Genomic DNA, 20,739 nt, shown 5'->3' with positions numbered 1-20,739 from the left:
TAAACCAACACAACCATTTTTTCACAAATATATTCAAGCAAATAAACTACTCCATTACCATTAAATTATTAATTAATCATAAAATTAATCACAAGAAATCAAGTAATTCAAAATTAATCACAATAAATCAATAATTCATCATAATTTTTAACTCAAATTAAACTCATGCTAAATGGTATTTTGAAATAACATTTGAGGTTTGCGTTGACCTTTAATAGCTACTGAGCCTTTTGGAATGGTGTTGGATTTTCTAAAAACATGGTGGCGTGTGAGTTCTGCACACCACCATCATTGACAACGCATGGGCTCACGTGCCATTACCGATTGAAGAAAGAAATTAGGTGGGTCTGAAGTGACTCCTTCTCCTCTTTCTTCTTACACTAGCGATAAAGTTCACTATCACCTGTAAATACAGTAAAATCCATAAGCAAAGTTTCATCTCTCTCTCTCTCTCTCTCTCTCTCTCTCTCTCTCTCTCTCTTATCTTGTTTTCCCTATTCATAAAGACATAGTTGTTGCTAAAATGGATGAGACCTTATGTGTTCTCGAGGAGGAGTTTAGGTTGATGTGTGATTAGAGCAGCTGCTGCTGGTGACTCTTTTTTATATGTTGGCCAATGTTATAGTAAGGAAAGAAGTTGTTAGCAGCCTATGGGGGTGCTGACACTACCAGTGGACTCTACAAGTGACTGGTCAACCGTTGGCATAATGGTGCTTAATGGCGACTAGTGATGAGAACGATGGCAATGTCATGGATGAAAGAGAAGAGATTATTTTCAACAAAGAAAAAGAGAGGGATAGATTGTTGGAAAAAAAGGGATGCAATTTTTTCTTTATTATGCCAGTGATGTTAGTAAAAAAAATGAGAGCGAGAACAAGTGAAATATTCAAAACTTATGTTTTTATGAATCATTAACTAGGAAATGTAACTACATGTGATTATACATACAACTACAATATGTCCTACTAGACATGGGACACGAGCATATTTTTCATTTTTTATTTCTTGGTTCAAAATAGTTTGGTCACCTCAAAATGAAAATTTCTTGAATGATTAGTTTTTCACCTTATAGAAAGGTGTCTAAACATTGTTTTAAACAAATAACACATTATTTTTTAAAATCAAACAGCAAATTCAAATTTTCAAGATTATTTTGGCAAAGAGGGTTTTTTTACAAAAACTTATTTGGTCATAATACTTTGAATAGAGCCATGAGATCAATTATGAGGGTCAAAAGAGTAAGAATGGCCTTTTAATGTTTTTACATGGCACATCTTGGGTTTCGACCAGTTTTACCATTATACTTATACAATCAGAACAACAACAACAATAATAAAATGTTAAATATTACTTTTATAAAAATATCTCTTGATTTCAAAACAACAAAAGGATAAAGAAAAGATATATTTCATTAAAAAGATGTGATGCAATCTCAACACACATAGAAAACATACTTAAACATAAAAATAACAAAGTTATATAACAAAAGATTGACAATGCAACACTCTTTCTTAAGTCAACTTTTCCATTAACATATATGTCTTATCAGTGTTTTTCAATCACTTTTTATGTTGATTATGGTCTAGTAACAATATAGTAGATACCATTACCCTTCACAAACTCAACTTGTCCTTTACTCTTCAGCTTCTAGACTTGATACTTTAAATTCTAGCAATTTTCAATTGAGTGTCCGAGGATCCCATCATGATATTCACATTTCTCATTTAGATTGTACCACTTAGGGAATGATGGTTGTATGGAATCTGATGGAGTTAAGGTAATAATCTTTTATAAACTTTAACTTGTACTTTGCTCACCATCTTCCAGACTTGATATTTGAAATTCTTATAATTTTTAATTGAGTGGCCGAGGATCCCTTTATGATATTTACATTTATCATTTGGATTGTACCACCTAGGAAATGGTGGTTGTATGAGATATGATGGAGTTGAGGTAATATGTCTAGTGTTTAGAAAATGCTGGTAAATATATTTGAGTTATAAAGGCATTTTAATCTTTGAAATTGGCACTTGAGCGTCAATGACACAATGAGATCCAATTGGACAATATTTCCAATCTAAGAGCCAATTCTTAATTCATATTCCATCATGACTTTAGAGTTCATAGCTGGACCTTTGATTTTTCCTACTTTGAAAGCTTGTTAAATCTTTTCACCATAATCATTAGGTCTGTAAAGTGTTAGTTGTATTTCCAATTAGGAACTCAAAGTAGGGTTTCTTAAAAGTGTTAGTAAACAAACTGGCCATCTACTTTCTAGCAATAAAGGATTCACTTGAGTACCTACTCCATGCCACTTCTGGGGGTATTCCTTAAAAGATTCCCTATCACTCATTTCCATATCTTGTAGGCTAGATCTAATAAAATTTTTCTACCCTAAAATCTCTGAATTGTCGAGCCTTATATACCAAGTCATGGCGATGTCACTAAGGCTGTCTTGAAAAAGTGAGCAAGAAGTTTCTCATTGCTGACAACTTTTACCATCTTATTACAATATATCTTTCAGTGAATTAATGATCATTGAGTTTCCATGTATTTGACAAACTTGGGCACTCAAAATTCTTTTGGCTCTGCAATGTTTAGGAGTAGGTCATATAGTTTAGACTCCTCAATCACCCTTATTTTTTCCTCCAAAGCTTTCTACTTGTCACAAGCTTTTTCCATAGGTTTTTCTCTTGGAATATCTTCTCAAATCAAGTTTACCTCATGGCGTACCCTTATAAGGCTAGTAGGTTGAATATACGAGTAGTGGCATATGAATTGGGATTCCAAAGATGTTCCACTAGGGCCCGAATTCTATTGATGGAAGGGAGTCATAATTACTAGTTGCGTGGTAATTACTAGTTTAGTAATTGGGGCTTCTACATATGTTTCCCTTAATACCAACTCAAGTAGGTTGGTGAGCCTTATTACATCCTCTTTACAACTTTCCATCCTTTTCTAATGTTCAACCTCTTGATAAGTTTGTTCCTTATTTTCCATCGGTTTCTTTTAGGATTTGGAGTTATAAGTTCACTTTCAAAAGAGGATTTATATTTCAAACTTTCAAATGAAAATCAAGCAAGTTTACAAAGAAAATAAATATGAGATGCTTGCAGAAAGAAAAAGGTAAATTGAATAAAGGCTCACCCTTAAGGGATGACAATGGTTGTCATCTGGTGTCATTATTACATTAACGGAGAAATCCATATTCCTTAGTCAATTTGTAATGGCTCAAACTCTTATATATATATATATATATATATATATATATATATATATATATATATATATATATATAATGACCATTTACCATATATAAGTTCTGGAATTCAAGATGCTACATGTTGGGCTTTCCATGGTACAATTTACAAATAGGACATATATCCTAAGGATAAGTTTTATTCATTAAGTAAGCATGTGTAGTTTTTTTACTTGGTATAAAAAAGATCTCAGATCTGCATAGTAACACTCCTTATAAGGAATAGTATGAGGGAAGTGCAAGAAATGGTAAAGGCATGTATGTTTACCATTACCAAATAGACACTCAGATCTAAGTTGGGTGTTTCGTTAGCCTAAACCCCAACCAATAGTCCCCTAATTCCCCACTGATCTAAAAGCTTGTGTGTGCTCTAAAAAAAATTAAAGCATATGAAGCATGGGGTATTATTCCATATCCAATATACAAATATTTGAGCAATATGTATAAAAATGTATGTTGATAATAAATGTATAGACTAACCAAAATAAAACACAATAATCAGACAAACAACAAAGCTTACTCCATGGGAAAGTCCTAAAGGAGTTGCTATTTTGTTGCACGTGTGTTTTGTCGCGATGATCATCCTCCTAGATTAGGATTTTTATGTGTAGGTGGAGAACAAGGAGTTCTTGTTTTTTATCAGTTAAAAAGGTTTAGAGTCGCCACCTAATATCACTATGAACCCTAATTAATCTTCAGAGTCTAGATAAAGGGATTGGTTTTGCATAAAGAGGATAATTTCACCCCTAGTACACCCTACCTAAGGTAAGCTGCATTGCTTATTCGTTTAAATATTACAAAGGCACTGTTATGTTTTTTTTCTAACCATTGGTCTATCTATTAGTTAAAGTAGGTCCACCCCAATACAGTGGACCATGATTTTAAAGGTTAAACCTAACAATTCTAGAGCCAAAACATAGTTTTTGAATTTGTTTATATATATATATATATATATATATATATATATATATATATGGAATACATTTTATGTATAAGTTTATAATTCTTGATATTATAATAAACAACCCCAAAATTTCCAGCAATATATTTTGAAAATTTATGATTTTTTTTTCAAACATTTTGGCAGGGTTTCCTTTAATTTAGCCTATCCCAAGTTATCGACAAAATCAACATCAGTCCCTAATCAACCATTTCCACAATTCAATGTTTTTATTATACTCCAATATATCTCAATCAACAATATTTCACTTTCTCTAACATATCAACTCAAAGAATAATTATTTTGCTAAAATGAAGAAAGAATTATCTTAACCATGATACACAAACCATAGATTATAGACTTAATATAATATTCAAATATAGAGAAACTAATTAATGTTATTATCAACAATTTACATATCCAAAAGATTCGCTGGTAATAGAAGTAAACTCTAAAACTACTAGGAGGCACGGTATTGAGATGAACCTACATAATGATTTAAAAGATAATCATGGTCAATTAGAGCATTTTACATTTGCATTAATATATAAATATATACATTAGTTACTCACAAAAAAATTTCCACATTTACTATCATCTTCCAAGTACTATTCATAAATCAATAATCCAAAATCTAAACATGTTCACACATAGAACTTCAGTTCCAAACCAGTACAGCTGGACCACCAGTACCAGCACCAGTTCCATACCAGCACCAGTTCCATACCAGGATAACTGGTCCATCAGCTGCCCATTCACAGGGCACCAGTACCATACCAGGATAACTGGTCCACAAACTGCCCATTCATAGGACACCAATTCCATTCCAAGATAACTGGCTCACAAGTCTTCCATTTTCAGAATAAATTATCATGGGAAAATCTACCAACATTCCACATAAAATTTCATTGATCGAGGGAAATTTAAATATCTAAAGTTCAAAGAAAGAAAAAAAATATTCAAGGTATTAAACACCTACCTAGTGTTTGCGTCGTGCTAGCTGAACCTGTCTACTGAGTGGTTCTTGTAGCCACATCCAGTCCTGCAGGTTCATTTCATTACCAATTAAATTTTATTTCAACAAAATCAACTTGTCATTAATTTAATTATTTCATCAACAACATTACCACAAACCCACTTTATTTATCAAACCAGCAAAACAACTCATTGTTAATTTATATACTTCGTTAACACATTACCACATAATTCATTTAATTTTCAACAACAATATCAACTCATCACTAACATAATTTCTTCATCATCAATATTACCACATAACTCATTTAATTATCAATCGACAATATTAACTCATCACTAATAAAATTTTATCATCAATATTACCACATAACTCATTTAACTATCCAACAACAATATCAACTCATCACTAATATAATTCCTTCATCATCAATATTACCACATAACTCATTTAATTATCACTCAACAATATTAACTCATCACTAATATAATTCCTTCATCATCAATATTACCACATAACTCACTTAATTATCACTCAACAATATTAACTCATCATTAATATAATTCCTTCATTCTCAATATTACCACATAACTCATTTAATTATCATTCAACAGTATTAATTATTGATTCAATATTTTCATTCATTTTTCTTTCTCTAGGCTGAAACCTCTTCTCAAAAGAACCTATAATTATTTTTTCTTCAATTTCACAAATTGAAACATTATCCACTATTATTTCATTTATTTAAACATTAATTCATCATAATTTCATAGATTAACCCATTCAACCCCACAACTCATACCATAATTATACACTAATACAATTGAATAAAATCTTAACATACTAAATATATCAATTTAATTGAGAGGAAAATATTTGTTACCTTTTAATTCAAAGAAATAAGAGATGGAAAGCTTGAAATCACCATACAAATTTCTTTCCTCCTTCCCCCTTTATTTTCCTCTCAATGCCTCCCCTCTTTAATAAGAATCCTTTGTTCCCCTTTTGAGATTTTCTTGTTCAAACCCTTCCTAATAAACTTTAATCACTAGTTCTATCTCCTTCTTTTTTATTTTTTGTGAATTTATTTTGGATGAAACTTGATAAATTTCACTCAATTGTTCTCCCTTTCAAGCCCTAACATGGCCAGCCACATGCTCCTTATATTCCACTCCCCACTTGTTTATATATTTATAAGTTCTCCCTTTTTTTCATTTAAGTCCTTCCTTGTTTTATTTTAAAATCATTTGGCCCAAAAATTTGACTTATTCAATTTAATCCTTGTCCCACATTCACCTTATTAGATAATAATTTCCACTACATTAACTTCTATATATATATTTTCCCTTACTTTTTGTAAATCAAAATACAAGAATTTACCCGGGAGTTACATTTCTTCCCTTCTAAAAATAAAATTTTGTCCCCGAAATTAAATTTCTTACCAGATTTTAAGAACAATCCTGGGTATTTGCTCCTCATTTCTTCTTCTCACTCCCAGGATTCTTCTTCCATTTGTGAACCCCTCCACAACACCTTGACCAGGGAAATCTTTTTATTTGAGCACTTTTTTTATTTGATCAAGAATTCTCACTGGTTTGACTTCCATAGTTAATCCTTCATTAACTTCTATTGAAATTTGTGATAGCACCCGGATTGGATCTATTTCAGCTTTTCTTAGCATTGATACATGAAACACATCATGTATTTTGACCAAATACTGAGGCAAGGCTAGTTGATAAGCTACTAGGCCGATTCTTTTCACGATTTCATAGGGCTCGATGTATCTTGGCGCTAACTTCCTTTTCATACCAAATCTTAACAAGTGTTTCCAAGGAGCAACCTTCAAGTACACCTTATCCCCCATATTAAACTCAAGAGGTCTTCTTCGTCTATCAGCATAACGTTTTTGTCTATCTTGAGCTGCTTTCATTTGATCCGTTATAATTCTAATCTTCTCTTATGTATCCTAGACAAACTCGAGCCCCATTAAATTCTGATCCCCTACTTCTTCCGAACATACTAGAGTCCAACATTTTCTGCCATACAAGGCTTTATATGGAGCCATCCTTATAGTAGCCTAATAGCTATTGTTATATGTGAACTCCACGAGAGGTAAGTGATCCTCCCAATTTCCACCAAACTCCATAGCACATGCCCTCAATAAATCTTCTAGGGTTTGAATTGTCCTTTCAGATTGTCCGTCAATCTGAAGATGAAAAGTTGTACTCATATTCAGTTTCGACCCTAATGCACGCTGTATGCCAGGCCATAACCGAAAAGTAAATCGAGGATCTCAGTCCGATACTATTAACAAAGGCACCCAATGTAATCTCACTACTTCATTGACATATAATCTAGCCAATTTATCAACTGGGTCGGTCATCTTCATTGGTAAGAAAAGAGCAGACTTGGTCAGTCGGTCTACTATCACCCAGATAGCGTCATTACCCTTCTTCCCTCTAGGTAACCCAGATACAAAATCCATTGTAATGTCTTCCCATTTCCACTATGGTATTAACAACGACTGTAAGGGCTCTGTTGGCTTCTGATGTTCCACTTTCACTTGTTGGCATACAAGACAACTGGCTACAAAATCTGTTATCTGTTTCTTCATATTTGACCACCAATAGAATTCCTTTAGGTCATTGTACATTTTTGTACTCTCAGGGTGTATATTGAGTCTTTTTTCATGAGCCTCTTTCAATAATTCCCCTTTCAAAACTTGGTCTCCCGGTAAATACATCCATTTTCCCATTAATACCATCCCATCATCCAAGACCCAGAAAGTAGTCTCAATACCCAGTTTAATGTTCTCCTTTACTTTATCAACTTTTATATCATTTTGTTGCGCCTCCAACACTTTCTCTCGAAATGTCGATTTTACCCTCAATTGAGCCAATAAGGAACCTTCTGGTCCAACCTCCACCTTGGCATCAATTTTTCTTAATTCTATTAGTTCTTTTTCATCATAATCATTTAGTGTCTGTTTGGGAACGGTGCAAACCGCGTTCCCAAAAAATATAAATTTTTTTTTTAAAAAAATAAATTTTTTGTATGTTTTGGATTGTTTTAACATGCTGATCTAAAAAATAATTTTTAAAAAATAAAAAAAAATCATTTTGATACATTTCAGCATGAAAAGTTATTTGAAAAGTAACTGCAACCATACTCCCAAACACCCGTGCATCTGCTACCACATTAGCTCTTCTTGGGTGATAATCTATTATACAGTCATAATCTTTAATTAGCTCCACCCATTGTCTTCGTCGCATGTTTAACTCATTTTGAGTCATCAAGTATCGTAAACCCGTGACCCGTACAAATAATGTCTCCAAACCCGTAAAGCAAAAATTACTGCAACCAATTCTAAATCATGGGTTAGACAATTTGTTTCATGAGTTTTCAACTGTCTTGAGGCATAAGCAATTACCCTCCCGTGTTGCATCAACACGCATCCCAAACCCTTCTTGGATGCATCATTATATATGACAAACCTTTCCATTCCAGAGGGTAAAGTTAACACTGAAGCAGTGGTGAGTCTTCTTTTTAGCTCTTAAAAACTACTTTCACATTATGATGTCCATTCCCACTTCATTTCTTTCCGGGTCAAACGGGTCATTAGAGCCGCTATTGTAGAGAACCCCTCGATAAACCTCCAATAATATCCTGCTAGCCTGAGAAAACTACGTATCTTTGTCACATTTATGGGCCTTTCCCATTTTAACACAGCTTCCACTTTCCTTGGATCCACCAAGATTCCTTCAACTAAGATAACATGCCCCAAGAAAGTCACTTATTTTAACTAGAATTCAAATTTATTCAACTTGGCATATAGTCGATGATGCTCTCTTAGAGTCTGTAGTACCTCTCTCAAAAGTTTTTCATGTTCTATATATGAACTGGAATACACCAAGATATCATCAATAAACACCACAACTGACCTGTCTAAATAGGGCCGGAAGACCCTATTCATTAAATCCATAAATACCGCAGGAGTATTTGTGTGTTGATTTCAAACTTTCCATCTCTTATTTATTTGAATTAAAAGGTAACAAATCTTTCCATATTTTTATTATCATTGCATGATTACATTAAAAAAATAGATTAAAAACATTAGTGTTATTCATTTAGTTTTTAATACATATGCGGCATAATAATGAAAAAAATTATTTCTTTTATTGAAATTTACTTTTATGACTCTAAAATATTTTTACTTCAAAAAATAAACATTATAATAAACAAATTACTAAAAAATAAATCACATTAATAGGATAAAGATATTTTAATTAAAAAAATACCTTTTATATCTTTATTTTAGATCGTCCAAAGTTTTTTATTGTTATTATTCTATTAATCACCTTCAATTTTTATTAAATAAAGTACATTGCTAAAAACAAATTGAGAAAAATAGATTAATTAGAAAAAGAAGATTATACTTGCCAATTATTTCTTTTCTTAAAAAATAATTATTTAAGCTAAAAAAGGCATTAATATTGCTCATACCTCCTCCTCCTCCTTCTTCTTCGTTAAAAATAATTTTTATTTCGATCTACAGTAAATGCGGACAAGTTGACTAGTTGTAATAGATGATGTGATTGAGTGATTTTTCCCTTGGTATCGATGGTCTAGCGAGCTAGCAGCAAGTGCTTGACATAATATATCAATTAAAACGTTATTTATTTGTCACGAGATGGGATTTTGATGATATTCTTATAGCTAATTAAGAGCAATAATTTGAAGATATTTTAGTAATGCCAATGCTCTTGGCCTGCCGACATGCTTACAAAGTCTAACAGGTTCAGTATACTTGTTTTGACAGGCTAACTTGTTTTGATTCAAAACTTATATAGAATAAGAAGTTAAAACAACAGGATAAACGAGTTATATTGAATCATCTCCAACCAAGTTTAATTTGAAATCAGGCTAGGCAAAGGCCTGAGTAGCTGTTATTAGATTAATTGAAATTCATTGTAATAAACTAATTAAAATATATTTTAATTATTATTTTATTAAAAAAATAAAATTATACCATTTCTTTGTAGTATTAATTAGTTTCATACTCGCCTCGCCCTACACTGGAAGTTAGATCAAAAGAAATTTGAACCTAAAAATAAATATCTAAGTGATGGGGAACTCTTCGGCATTGTTTTTAAACTCGACCTAGCTGGTCAATTCTAAAAACTCTCCTCGACTCCTTTCTTATCCCAGATTTTAGATTAAATTGTGTGAGAGTACAACCTGGATGATTAGTAATTAAAAAGCATGGTTTGGCTTTAAAATAATTTCAAGATAACATTTCTTTTTTAATATTGAGATAACAACATATTAAATCAACTCGGACTGTGTGGCTTAACCGAACCTACGACTCGAATCATGGACTTCACTAGGTTTAACAACTTTTTTCTTAACATGATAACAAAAATAGACATTTGCAAAATTAAGCATTAATCGAATGTCATGATGTTTTTTAGGCTATGATAATCTAATGGAAAACAAATTGAAACAAATTATGAATACTAATTCAAAATCATCAAATATTGAATGATAAAATTGAAAAAAAAAAGGTCATAAAGATTCATTTGAAAGAAAAAAAAATGAAAGATGCAATTTAAAAATAAGAAAAGTATTTAGCATTGTTATTAAACCCAACCTAGAGGGTCAACCTTGAAGTCCTTCGACCCGACTCTTTTTATAGCTCAAGTTTAAAATTAACACTCATGGAAGCTCACTCTACGTGATTTAGTTACTTGAAGAGTCCAAAAGCAAAACCAGAAGACCAGTAAAAATAGGGTTTGGCTTTTAAAAAAAATTCAAAATGATATCTTTTGTTTTGAATATTGAGACAACAACATATTGGATTAATCTAGACTTTGCGACTTAACTCATAAAATCTACAACTCGGATCATGAACTCCACTCGGTTTAAAATTTTATTTTTTAAAATATTTTTGTATTTAATAATATGATAACAAAAATAGACACTTGTAAAAATTGAATATCAACCAAAAGCTAGGATATTTGTTGGAAAAATTAAGAATGCGATAACCTTATAGAAAGTAAATCAAAATAAATTATGATGATCAATTCAAAGTCAATAAAATATTGAAGAATGAAATTAAAAGAAATAAATTTGCAAGTTAGAATTAAAAAAAAAACATAAAAAAAGGTGAATAATGAAGCACTATCAACCTGTTCAATTATTTTCAGGGGGTAGTAGTAATAAACTCTCCTTTTTTACAACCCTTCATGATTATTTTTCTATTGTTTCTTTAATTTTATTAGATTATTTTCCTACACATGTGTATATATATTATTATATAATCAAATAAAAAATATATTTCAAAAAAATAAAATTATCAAACCTAATTGAATTCATGACCCAGGCCAAAAGTTTGGTGAGTTAATCCAGGTTGACCTTGATGGATCCAAAACATTGTAATCTCAGTATTAAAAAAAAAATTAAAATGACATCATCTTGAAATTTTTTAAGTCAAATAAGTTTTGATTGGGTTGTTCATAACACGCTTGGGCCTATATCAATCGAGTCACATCATATTAGCTTCAACCTGATTTAGTTTACATCATATTAGCTTCAACCTGATTTAGTTTGAGACCTGGTGCAGGTTGGTCTGCCGAGATAGGCTTAGTATGATAATACAACCCAAATATCTTAGTGTCAACGAACGAGCAGTATTTTAATACAATTGTGTTAAAATTATTAAAACATATACTTTTTTTTATTTGAACTTGCTTTTATAATTGGTAGGAAATATTGTCCAAAAAACAAATATTCTAGTGAAAAAAATGTTGGGAAAAAGAATGTGTGTTAATAAAATAAAAGGGTTTTAACTAAAAAGATATATATTTTTTTATCATTATTTCCTTTTTTTTATTAAATAAGGAATTTCTTTTGATATTTGTTATAATTTTTTTTTCTAAATCTCTTTTGATATCTGTTCTAATTTTTTTTCTTGTTTTTATTAAATAAAGAACACAAAACAAAAAAAAATGTATGATATTTTGATAAAAGAAAAAACAGCTTAATTAGTAAATGAGGGATTATATCAACAAATTATTTTTCTTATATTGAATTTAAATTGTTAGTTTTCTTAAAAATATATTGACATATAAGTGAGTAAAATATTTGAATGGTTCATTGTGATACGAGATCTGATATCTTAATTTATATTTATTTCTTAACTTCTTGATTTAATTTTTTTTATTGGTAATAACTTTTTTTTAACATTTATTGAATCATATAATCATGAATTTATTTTATTAAATTCAAGCATCCAATTTTAAGCTAACTGTTTAATTTTTTTATGCTAAAAAACGTTGCTCTTGTATATGTTTTTTTTTTTTTGTGAAAATTTGCCGAAGCAAAGTACAAGTTGAATAATTAAAAAATAAAATGAAAAGCTAATCTTCTTAGTAAAAATAAAAAAATATATGTGAATGCAAATATTCTACTTGAGCTGCCTTTTTATTTTATAGTTTTTATTTATTTTATCTTAAAGGTTAATTTTTGTTGCTAAAATTAAATGATTTTTGGTTTTATAAATATCATGAAAATACAAATTACTTATATAAAATAAAAGTTAAAAACATTTAAATACAATTACAATAATCTCTTTGAAGTATAATAAAAATTAAAAACAACAATTAAAAAGGTTAATTACTATTTTAGAAATGGTTAAACTGAATAATTTAAAAAGTAAAAGAGTGAGTATTATTTAAAATATGAAATAAAATAATTAAAAGTAAAAAAAAAAAGAAAAATGAGTTGTTAATGCTAATTAAATACTTAAGCGATAAGCTAATATTCCTAGTAAAAGCAAAAGTTAGATGCACATGCAAATATTTTACCCCGATTATTCTTTTTTTATTATTTTATGTTTTCATTTATTTTATCTTAATTAGAGGTTAATTTTGGTTTTTAAGAACAAACATTTTTTTTAACATAAATGCATCATAAAAGTACAACTTATTTATTAGATATAAGAGAGAGAAAATTTGCAGACAAATCACAATAATTGTTTTGAAGCATTATGAAATTAAAGAAAGAAATAAAAATATTAATTAATATTTTAAATAAATAAATTATTAAGTTTTTTTAAAATAGAGTGGGTATTGATTTTAAATTTTAAAACAATAATGAAATTTTAAAAAAATAAGGTGAGGCACACATACTTGACTGGTTTTTTCTGAAAGAGCGGATGTTGTTCGCTCCACTCTTTCTAAACATACAACATGTCGACATACTTTGCTGGTTTTTAAAAATAGAGTGGGTATTGATTTTAAATTTTAAAACAATAATGAAATTTAAAAGAACAAGTTGAGGCTCACATACTTTGCTGGTTTTTTCTGAAAAGGCAGATGTTGTTTGCTCCACTCTTTCTAAACATATAACATGTAGACTACTATGCCTAATTACTCGTCACTCGCTAGAACATTTTTTTTATAACCGAAATTGAGGTTCAAGTTTTCTAACCGCAAAAACTATTTTTCAACTTATTTTTATTTGAAAATCACTTAAAAACAACATAGAAACACTAAATCTATTTTTAACTCCAAAACACCCTATTATCACTCTAAAAACAAAAAATAAATGAATAAAGTTTTTTTATGGACTTTGATCTAGTTTTTCCAGCTTGATTAAAGAGAAACATAACCTTCATTGAACTATCATAAAAAAGATTGATGAACTTATCGACATCAAGATCAATATCTTTACTAACCAGAATACCAGAATATGATCATCTGAGCACCTTGTCTCTCCTTTAACATTTTCTAGCAACTTTCTCTTAGCTCCTCTCAATATCCAGGAATTGAAATGTGAAAAAATAAATATTGAACAAAAATATAAATTGCTAAAATAAGTGATAAAAAAATACATAAACTAAATAAATACATAAATTAATTGCTAGGGATGAAAATGAAGTTACTTGTGCCCAATTGTAAATGAGGTTTTTTTTTTGTTAAATTTGATCCTTGTTAGTATAATTTTTTTTTAACTGTAATCTAAAATTCTACTTCACAAAATCAATTTTAATTTGTCATTGAAATGTTACTTGATACTTCTTATATATGCGAGATCATGCAAATTCAAAGAAATCTAAACACAAAAAAATCATGCTAATATTATTTAGAAGGATAAAATCATAAATAAATAAAAAGTTTAATGATCAAAATGCTACTTTGATCCAATTCTTTTAGTTTATTTGTAATAATTTAACTTGTATAATGAACATGAGTATCGAGCCCACACCATATATACACAATCGTATCAAACTCCCAACCAAAAAAAAACTAAATTACAAGTGGAGTTGTTCTCCTTGCTATCCTGTTTAGCAATCCTGGAAAAATTGTTGAAAATTAGACGCATTAGTTGGTGCGAATGCATAGATTAGGTGTTTCAGGTGATATTGTGATGCTGTATGGATGGAGTAATCATCTAAAGGTACAAGAACTCTAGGGTTACTAGAACACTAGTTTACTTAAATAGATGATGAGAAGTTAAAATTTAGAAAGTGTAAAACTAAAATCCCAAAATAAAAGCGGAATTTAAACTACTGGTAGAGAGATTCATGGAGATTCTCAAATATAATTTATTTTTAAGTTATTTATTTAAAGTGATAAATATAAACCAGCATAACAAACCCTAGACACCCACACTTTTTCTTATTTTCGTTTCTTAATTATAGCCTCTCTAGATCACCCTCAACCTAGAAACAACAGCAAAAATGAAGAGAAGTCTCTTCATTGGTTGCATTTTGGCCACACTGGCTGTGCTAGCAAACAGTGCTCACCATGAATCATCACCTCGGAAATCACCAGCACCGTCACCATCAGCAGATTGTACCGATGTGGCATTTGACATGTTGGATTGTATAACCTATTTGTCGGATGGTAGCGAAGCGGCGAAGCCCACTGCTTCTTGCTGTGCTGGGTTTGAAGCAGTGCTTAGTCTGGATGCTGAGTGCTTATGTTTTGCATTGAAGCATAGTGCAGATTTTGGCGTTGCTTTGAATCTTACCAGGGCTGCAGCTTTATCTTCTAAGTGTGGAGTTTCTGCTCCTCCTCTTAGTAAATGTGGCAGTGAGTAATCTAATACCTGGATCGTTTTTCTTAGCATGTTTTATTTGATTGATTATTTATCTATTTGATGATGTGTTTGTTTTGCATGCAGTCTCTGTGCCTGCTACCGGTGGACCTGGTACGTAAGTTTTGGATTAAGTTTTTCGCAATTTCAATCTGAAATTGTTCTATCTTGCTTTCCTTTGATGATAACTAACAACATGAAAGATCTACTTTGTGTGTATTCAGCTAGTAAAACAGACAGACATGAATGGCGTGGGATTTGGAATTGGATATTTAATGTTTCCTAATTTGACAAATAAGATAACAAGCCCGCGGGCCCTTTCATGAACAATGAATTTTTTTTAAAAAAAAATCAACGAATTTAAAGTGATGAAAAGGTGTAGTGTAGAGCAGAGATTATCATCAAGCTCCTGATTATATTGTCACGCCCCGTAATATTTAATTATTTAAACTCTTTTGTAAAGGAAATTCTTTTCCCTGTTAATTATTGTTTACGACAGCTTAAACATTTTTATTTTGTGGAAAATGTTTATGCAGCTAACCCTCCATCCTCCGTTCCAGAGCCAGCTCCACCGACAGAATCTCCACCGTATCCTGTTATAGAGCCACCAACAAATAACCAACCTTCAGCCCCAGCTCCGGCACCATCGAACAGTGATGATAATGGGGTTTCAGCAGCAGCTCCAGTAATTATTGAAGTTCCAGCACAAGCACCAGCGAAAGGGATGGCATATTCTATCCCTGCTCCCTTTTCGGTTCTCATTAGCTGCGCTGTTGCTTCCACTCTTCTTTTCCTGTGGGTTTAGAATGTCATTAGACGGTGACTTTTATTTTGCTGTTTTTATTATTTAGGCTGTTCTTTAATTCTTGGCCATGTTTGATAGGATGCCTTCCTCTGATCTTGTTCTGTCACATGGTAAATCTTTGGTTTCTTGAATTTGATTTTGACTTTTGTTTTTTACTTGTAATAAAATTTATTAGGCCCTTTTAAATTCAGAATGCTTTATTTTTCTATAATTTAGTATCTTTCGTGATATATATATATTATCTTTTTGGAAGTTAAAATGATAAGAAAAATCAAATCTAGATAGGGAAAAATGTAATCATAATTCACATTTATGTGTTAACCCAATTTTACGCGCTGCATAAATCAGTGAACCATAAATTTTATAAATACCAAAAACTCTAAAATATGTAGCTGTAGATATAGTTTATTATAAATTACTATAAGAAAATCACTCTTTTATCCACAAGTTGAAAAAAAATAATAATGATATTGAGGGTGTTTTGGTTTTTTAGTCATTGAAAGGTTGTTTAGGGATATGTTAGTATTTTTTATTTTTTATATAGTAAAAATATGGTTTTGTCCCGAAATTTAACCATTTCTTGAGCTGTTGCCTATGGGTTTTTTAGTTTTTTTCAAAAACATTGAAATAATTAAAATACTTATTTACCCTTGAAGTTAAAAAAAAAAATTAGTTATTGACTGAGGGCTGTTTTGGTTTTTTATAGTTTGAAATACAATAGAAATACTATTATTATACCTTTAGAAAAGACAAAAATCAAGGCATGTGTCTAAGGGTATTTGTGTACTTTCACTATGGTTTTTTTGTGACTCTTAGGTTCATGAAGGGCATTCTAATATTTCTATATTGGGAAACAATTATTTTATTCGAAAAAGGTGTTGTCGCATCACGTTCACGCGCTAGTTAGTACGTAGGTGTCATCCACGGTGTTTGGAGGGCGCGTGCAGACCTAACCAGTGGCCAAACCTACATTTTCACCGTGATATTGAATATGTTGTTGTATCCTCTTTCTTCTAAGGCAGCACATGTCGATGTATTATGGTTGGTTTCTTACCGATGGTCGTTTCTTTTTTTTCTTCATTATTTCTTTCTCTTCTAGAGAGAGTGCACCTTTACCCCTTTTTATCTTTAAATTTGTCAATTTCAGTCCTTTTGTTTTTTATTGTTTATTGTTATCCTTTGTCTTATTATAATAGTTTAATTATTTTTAATTTAATCATTGAATTACAATTTGTCATATATTATTTTTTCTAATTCAATCATTATTCTTTTGATTTCTGATTTTTTTTCCTGGGCTCTTTTGTTAAAGTTTTGTTAATTTTCAATATCATCCTTCAATCAAAGTTTATGTTTTTTTTATTTTTTTCAATTTACCGCTCATTCTTTTGATTTATTTTCTCTTTTGTTAAAGTTTAATTGTTTTTAAATTAACCCTCCAATTTAAATTTTTTTGATACCCTCAAATTTATTTTATTTCAATTTTCTCCCTTATTCTTTTAATCACAATTTTTGTTTGATGGGGAATGGGTTTCGTTTTTTTTTCCCTCATGTTTCATCTTTTAGCCTTTGATTTGATGAGCGTATGGTTTCAGAGCTTTTTAATTTGTGATGCTTCAAGTCTATTGCTATGAGTAACAAGTTTGACAAGTTCATGTCGTTCGGGAATTTTTTTTCTCAATTTCTTTTACAATTTTAGTATTCAACATTATTGTTTTTTTAAAATAATTTTGTGGTTATCTTCAATTTATTCTCTATCAGTTTATTTTGATCTCATAACCTAAATCGTGAGTTTTGTAAAATTGTTTTGAATAAAAGTTTTTTAAGAATGATTTCTTTTATATTTAATTTTTGAATAATTCTTTTTATTTTATACAGATGAATTTTATTTTATAAAAAAAATATATTTATTTTTAAATAAGATTTCTTATATGTTTAGTCTTGCATAATGTTTTCAGTTTTGTATTTGTTTGTTTCCATTATCTTTTATTGATTTTAATAAGCAAATTCAATAGACACAAACGAATAAATATCTCATTTTGCAGGATCAAATATCTTGGTTTACATTCATTCATCTTTTAATTTTTTCAGATTTTTCTTTTGGTTATTGTTAATAATTTATTTTTATTAACATAAATAATTATCGGTTTATTTGATTAGATGATTGTATGAGTTTTTTATTTATATTTTAAATTTTTTTAGATGATAGCTTGTATACTCAAAGGGTTTTTTTTAAAATTACAGCCAATGAAAGTTATAGATAATATCTGTTTGTTACCTAGCTATAAGAGGGTTTTTTTTTTTTTTGAAAAAACTTCTAAATCTCCAATTTAGGGCAGCCCTTTGAATTGGGCACCATCATGGAAGTACTACCTCATCTAAATTTACCAGCTCAAGATTTTAAAGGCCTTTTTTACAGTTTTCTTCGAAAGTTTTTATTGATATAAATGACTGTTCTATGAACCCTTCAACCCTGTGAAGACTCAATCAAGATGGTTTTCTAGTACGTATCTCAATTCTATTTTTCTTTATTCTATATAGAATAAACTTTATTTTATAGAAGATTGTCCATATATGTTTTGTACCTGCAAATTTCGATGGATAATTCTTTTGGGCTCACAAACCTGTATTGTCCTCGCAAATGCAGTGTTTTATGATTACACTTGAAGAACTAGCGGGGAAAGAAAAGCAAATGAAGAGCGGAAGCAATGGATGCTATCAAAAGAAAGGGACTAACCAAAAGTGGGGTTAGGTATATCATTATCCAAAGCCAAGTCAGCCGCAGCCCTGGTCAACATGTTTATTAGAGAGAGTCCAAGCATTGCATCGAATCTAATGTTGATTGATATCTAGCACAAGCATAGAAGGCCCGGCAGGTAGTTTGACTATTTAAGGAGTGCCTACGTGATCTTTTAACATATATATATATATAATGATCGAGAAAACTTGAACTTGTGACCATTAAAAAGCACTCAAGACATAACTAGTTAAGCTATTTCTCAGTATTATATAATTTTTTAATATTGTTTCTTTAAATATTGACTCTAATATTTAAATTTAGAAAGTTAAAAAATATAACAAAGTTTCCTAACCTTCGTACCAACTTCTTATGGTTTGGATTTTCTCCAATTTAACATTTAATATGCATATCCCAACTCCTATGCAACGTTTCTATTGTTAGATGAATGCAAGTAGGCTATAGCTCTTTTTTTTGCCTTTTTGTTTGTTTGTAATATCTAATTTTCTAACCATTTTAAGTTTTTCATTTAAAACTTATTTTTTTTTAATTTTTTCTTACTTCTATAGAGATTTTAGTGGAAATTCATTCCATGGATCTTGATAGATTGAAGGTGATTTGATGGATACAATGCTTAACACGAGGAAATAGCGCCTACAAGATAGCACAGCTGCTAATAGTCGCCACTAGAAGAAAAATCAAAATTGAAAATGCATTTATAGTTCCCTTTCCAACGTACCTACTGTAGGAGCATTCCAGGCTGATTTCAAATGCAAAAGAAGAAGGCATCGACATTACAAATATGTTTTCTGGTACCATGAAACTTGTCAACTAAGAAATAGAGAGATTATGACCAAGACTAATATAATGAATATATAAAATATATTAATGGATAAATAAATAAAAAAAGAAGTTATAAACATTAATTAAAAAATAAAGTGGCAAGTTAATTGTTTTAGTAAGAAGAAAAGATAAATACGAAAAACTAAACCTATAATTCTTTTTCACAACCTGAAATAAAATGAAAATCCATTTTAACATATTTTATATGTGAATAAAAAACTAAATTGGTCATGAGATAAGTTGCTCTAAGGAGAAAATGACAAACAATCAAGTTTATAAAATGAAAAGAGCCCTTGTAACTTATAAATAACATTAGTAATAACGTCCATAGAAAATCAAGCAATTGTTTTCATCTTACTAGACTTCAAAGGGATAATATGATGACTAAGAGAGATAGTAATAAGCATTTATAGATGTTTAATCATCAACATTACCATCCCAATAAGAATCACTAAATTATATAATAAGAGATCATAAAAGGAAGATGTTTAATCATCAACATTACCATCCCAATCAGAATCACTAAATTATGTAATAAGATATCATAAAAGAAAGTAAAAGATAAGCTAAAATAAGTTGTACCATGAACAGAACATAAAATACATTTATTCACAAGTAAATGGTCTTTAAATGGAGCATTTATGAATTGACAAAACTTTTTAACAATAAAAGAAATATATTATCATGTAAAAGTAAGATATTGAAAAGCCTAAATACCTAATGATACAAAACAAGGTTAAAATAAGCAAAATCACTCTTATAAGTGGTGGAAAGATAAGAATCAATAACTATCGATATGGAAACTGATTGACATTGGAACATACCAATCTTGTGCATAATGGCAAATAAATACCAAGACTAGAAAAATAATAGCCCATGAGAAGTGTATCATAAATTAATACCAGAGATGCAACTTAGATAACTTGAGTCTTGAATAAAGAATTTTACACCACTATAGGTAATAAACCAAGTCACATAAGAAGGATGGGTTTTTCTAAGCTTATACATGTAATGCCTGCATGTTTGAACATGGAATCAAACGTCACGGTTCAGAATTGCGACATATATTAGACCGTTTTAG

The 20,739-nt window shown here is 30.1% G+C and overlaps 1 protein-coding gene across 1 annotated transcript; it reads left to right on the top strand.

Annotated features, from left to right (window-relative positions):
* Positions 1–14,917: 14,917 nt before the first annotated feature.
* LOC133694349 (non-specific lipid transfer protein GPI-anchored 31-like) lies at positions 14,918–16,081 on the top strand. Its single transcript, XM_062115846.1, has 3 exons — positions 14,918–15,272; positions 15,364–15,390; positions 15,813–16,081. Exons 1-3 carry the CDS (start codon positions 14,918–14,920, stop codon positions 16,079–16,081), a joined length of 651 nt encoding a protein of 216 aa, XP_061971830.1.
* Positions 16,082–20,739: the final 4,658 nt, after the last annotated feature.

This window comes from Populus nigra, chromosome 5 (genome assembly GCF_951802175.1).
Source record: "Populus nigra chromosome 5, ddPopNigr1.1, whole genome shotgun sequence".
NCBI lineage: Eukaryota > Viridiplantae > Streptophyta > Magnoliopsida > Malpighiales > Salicaceae > Populus > Populus nigra.
Note: the sequence above shows the minus strand (reverse complement) of the source record. Positions and strands in the feature narration are given on the sequence as shown.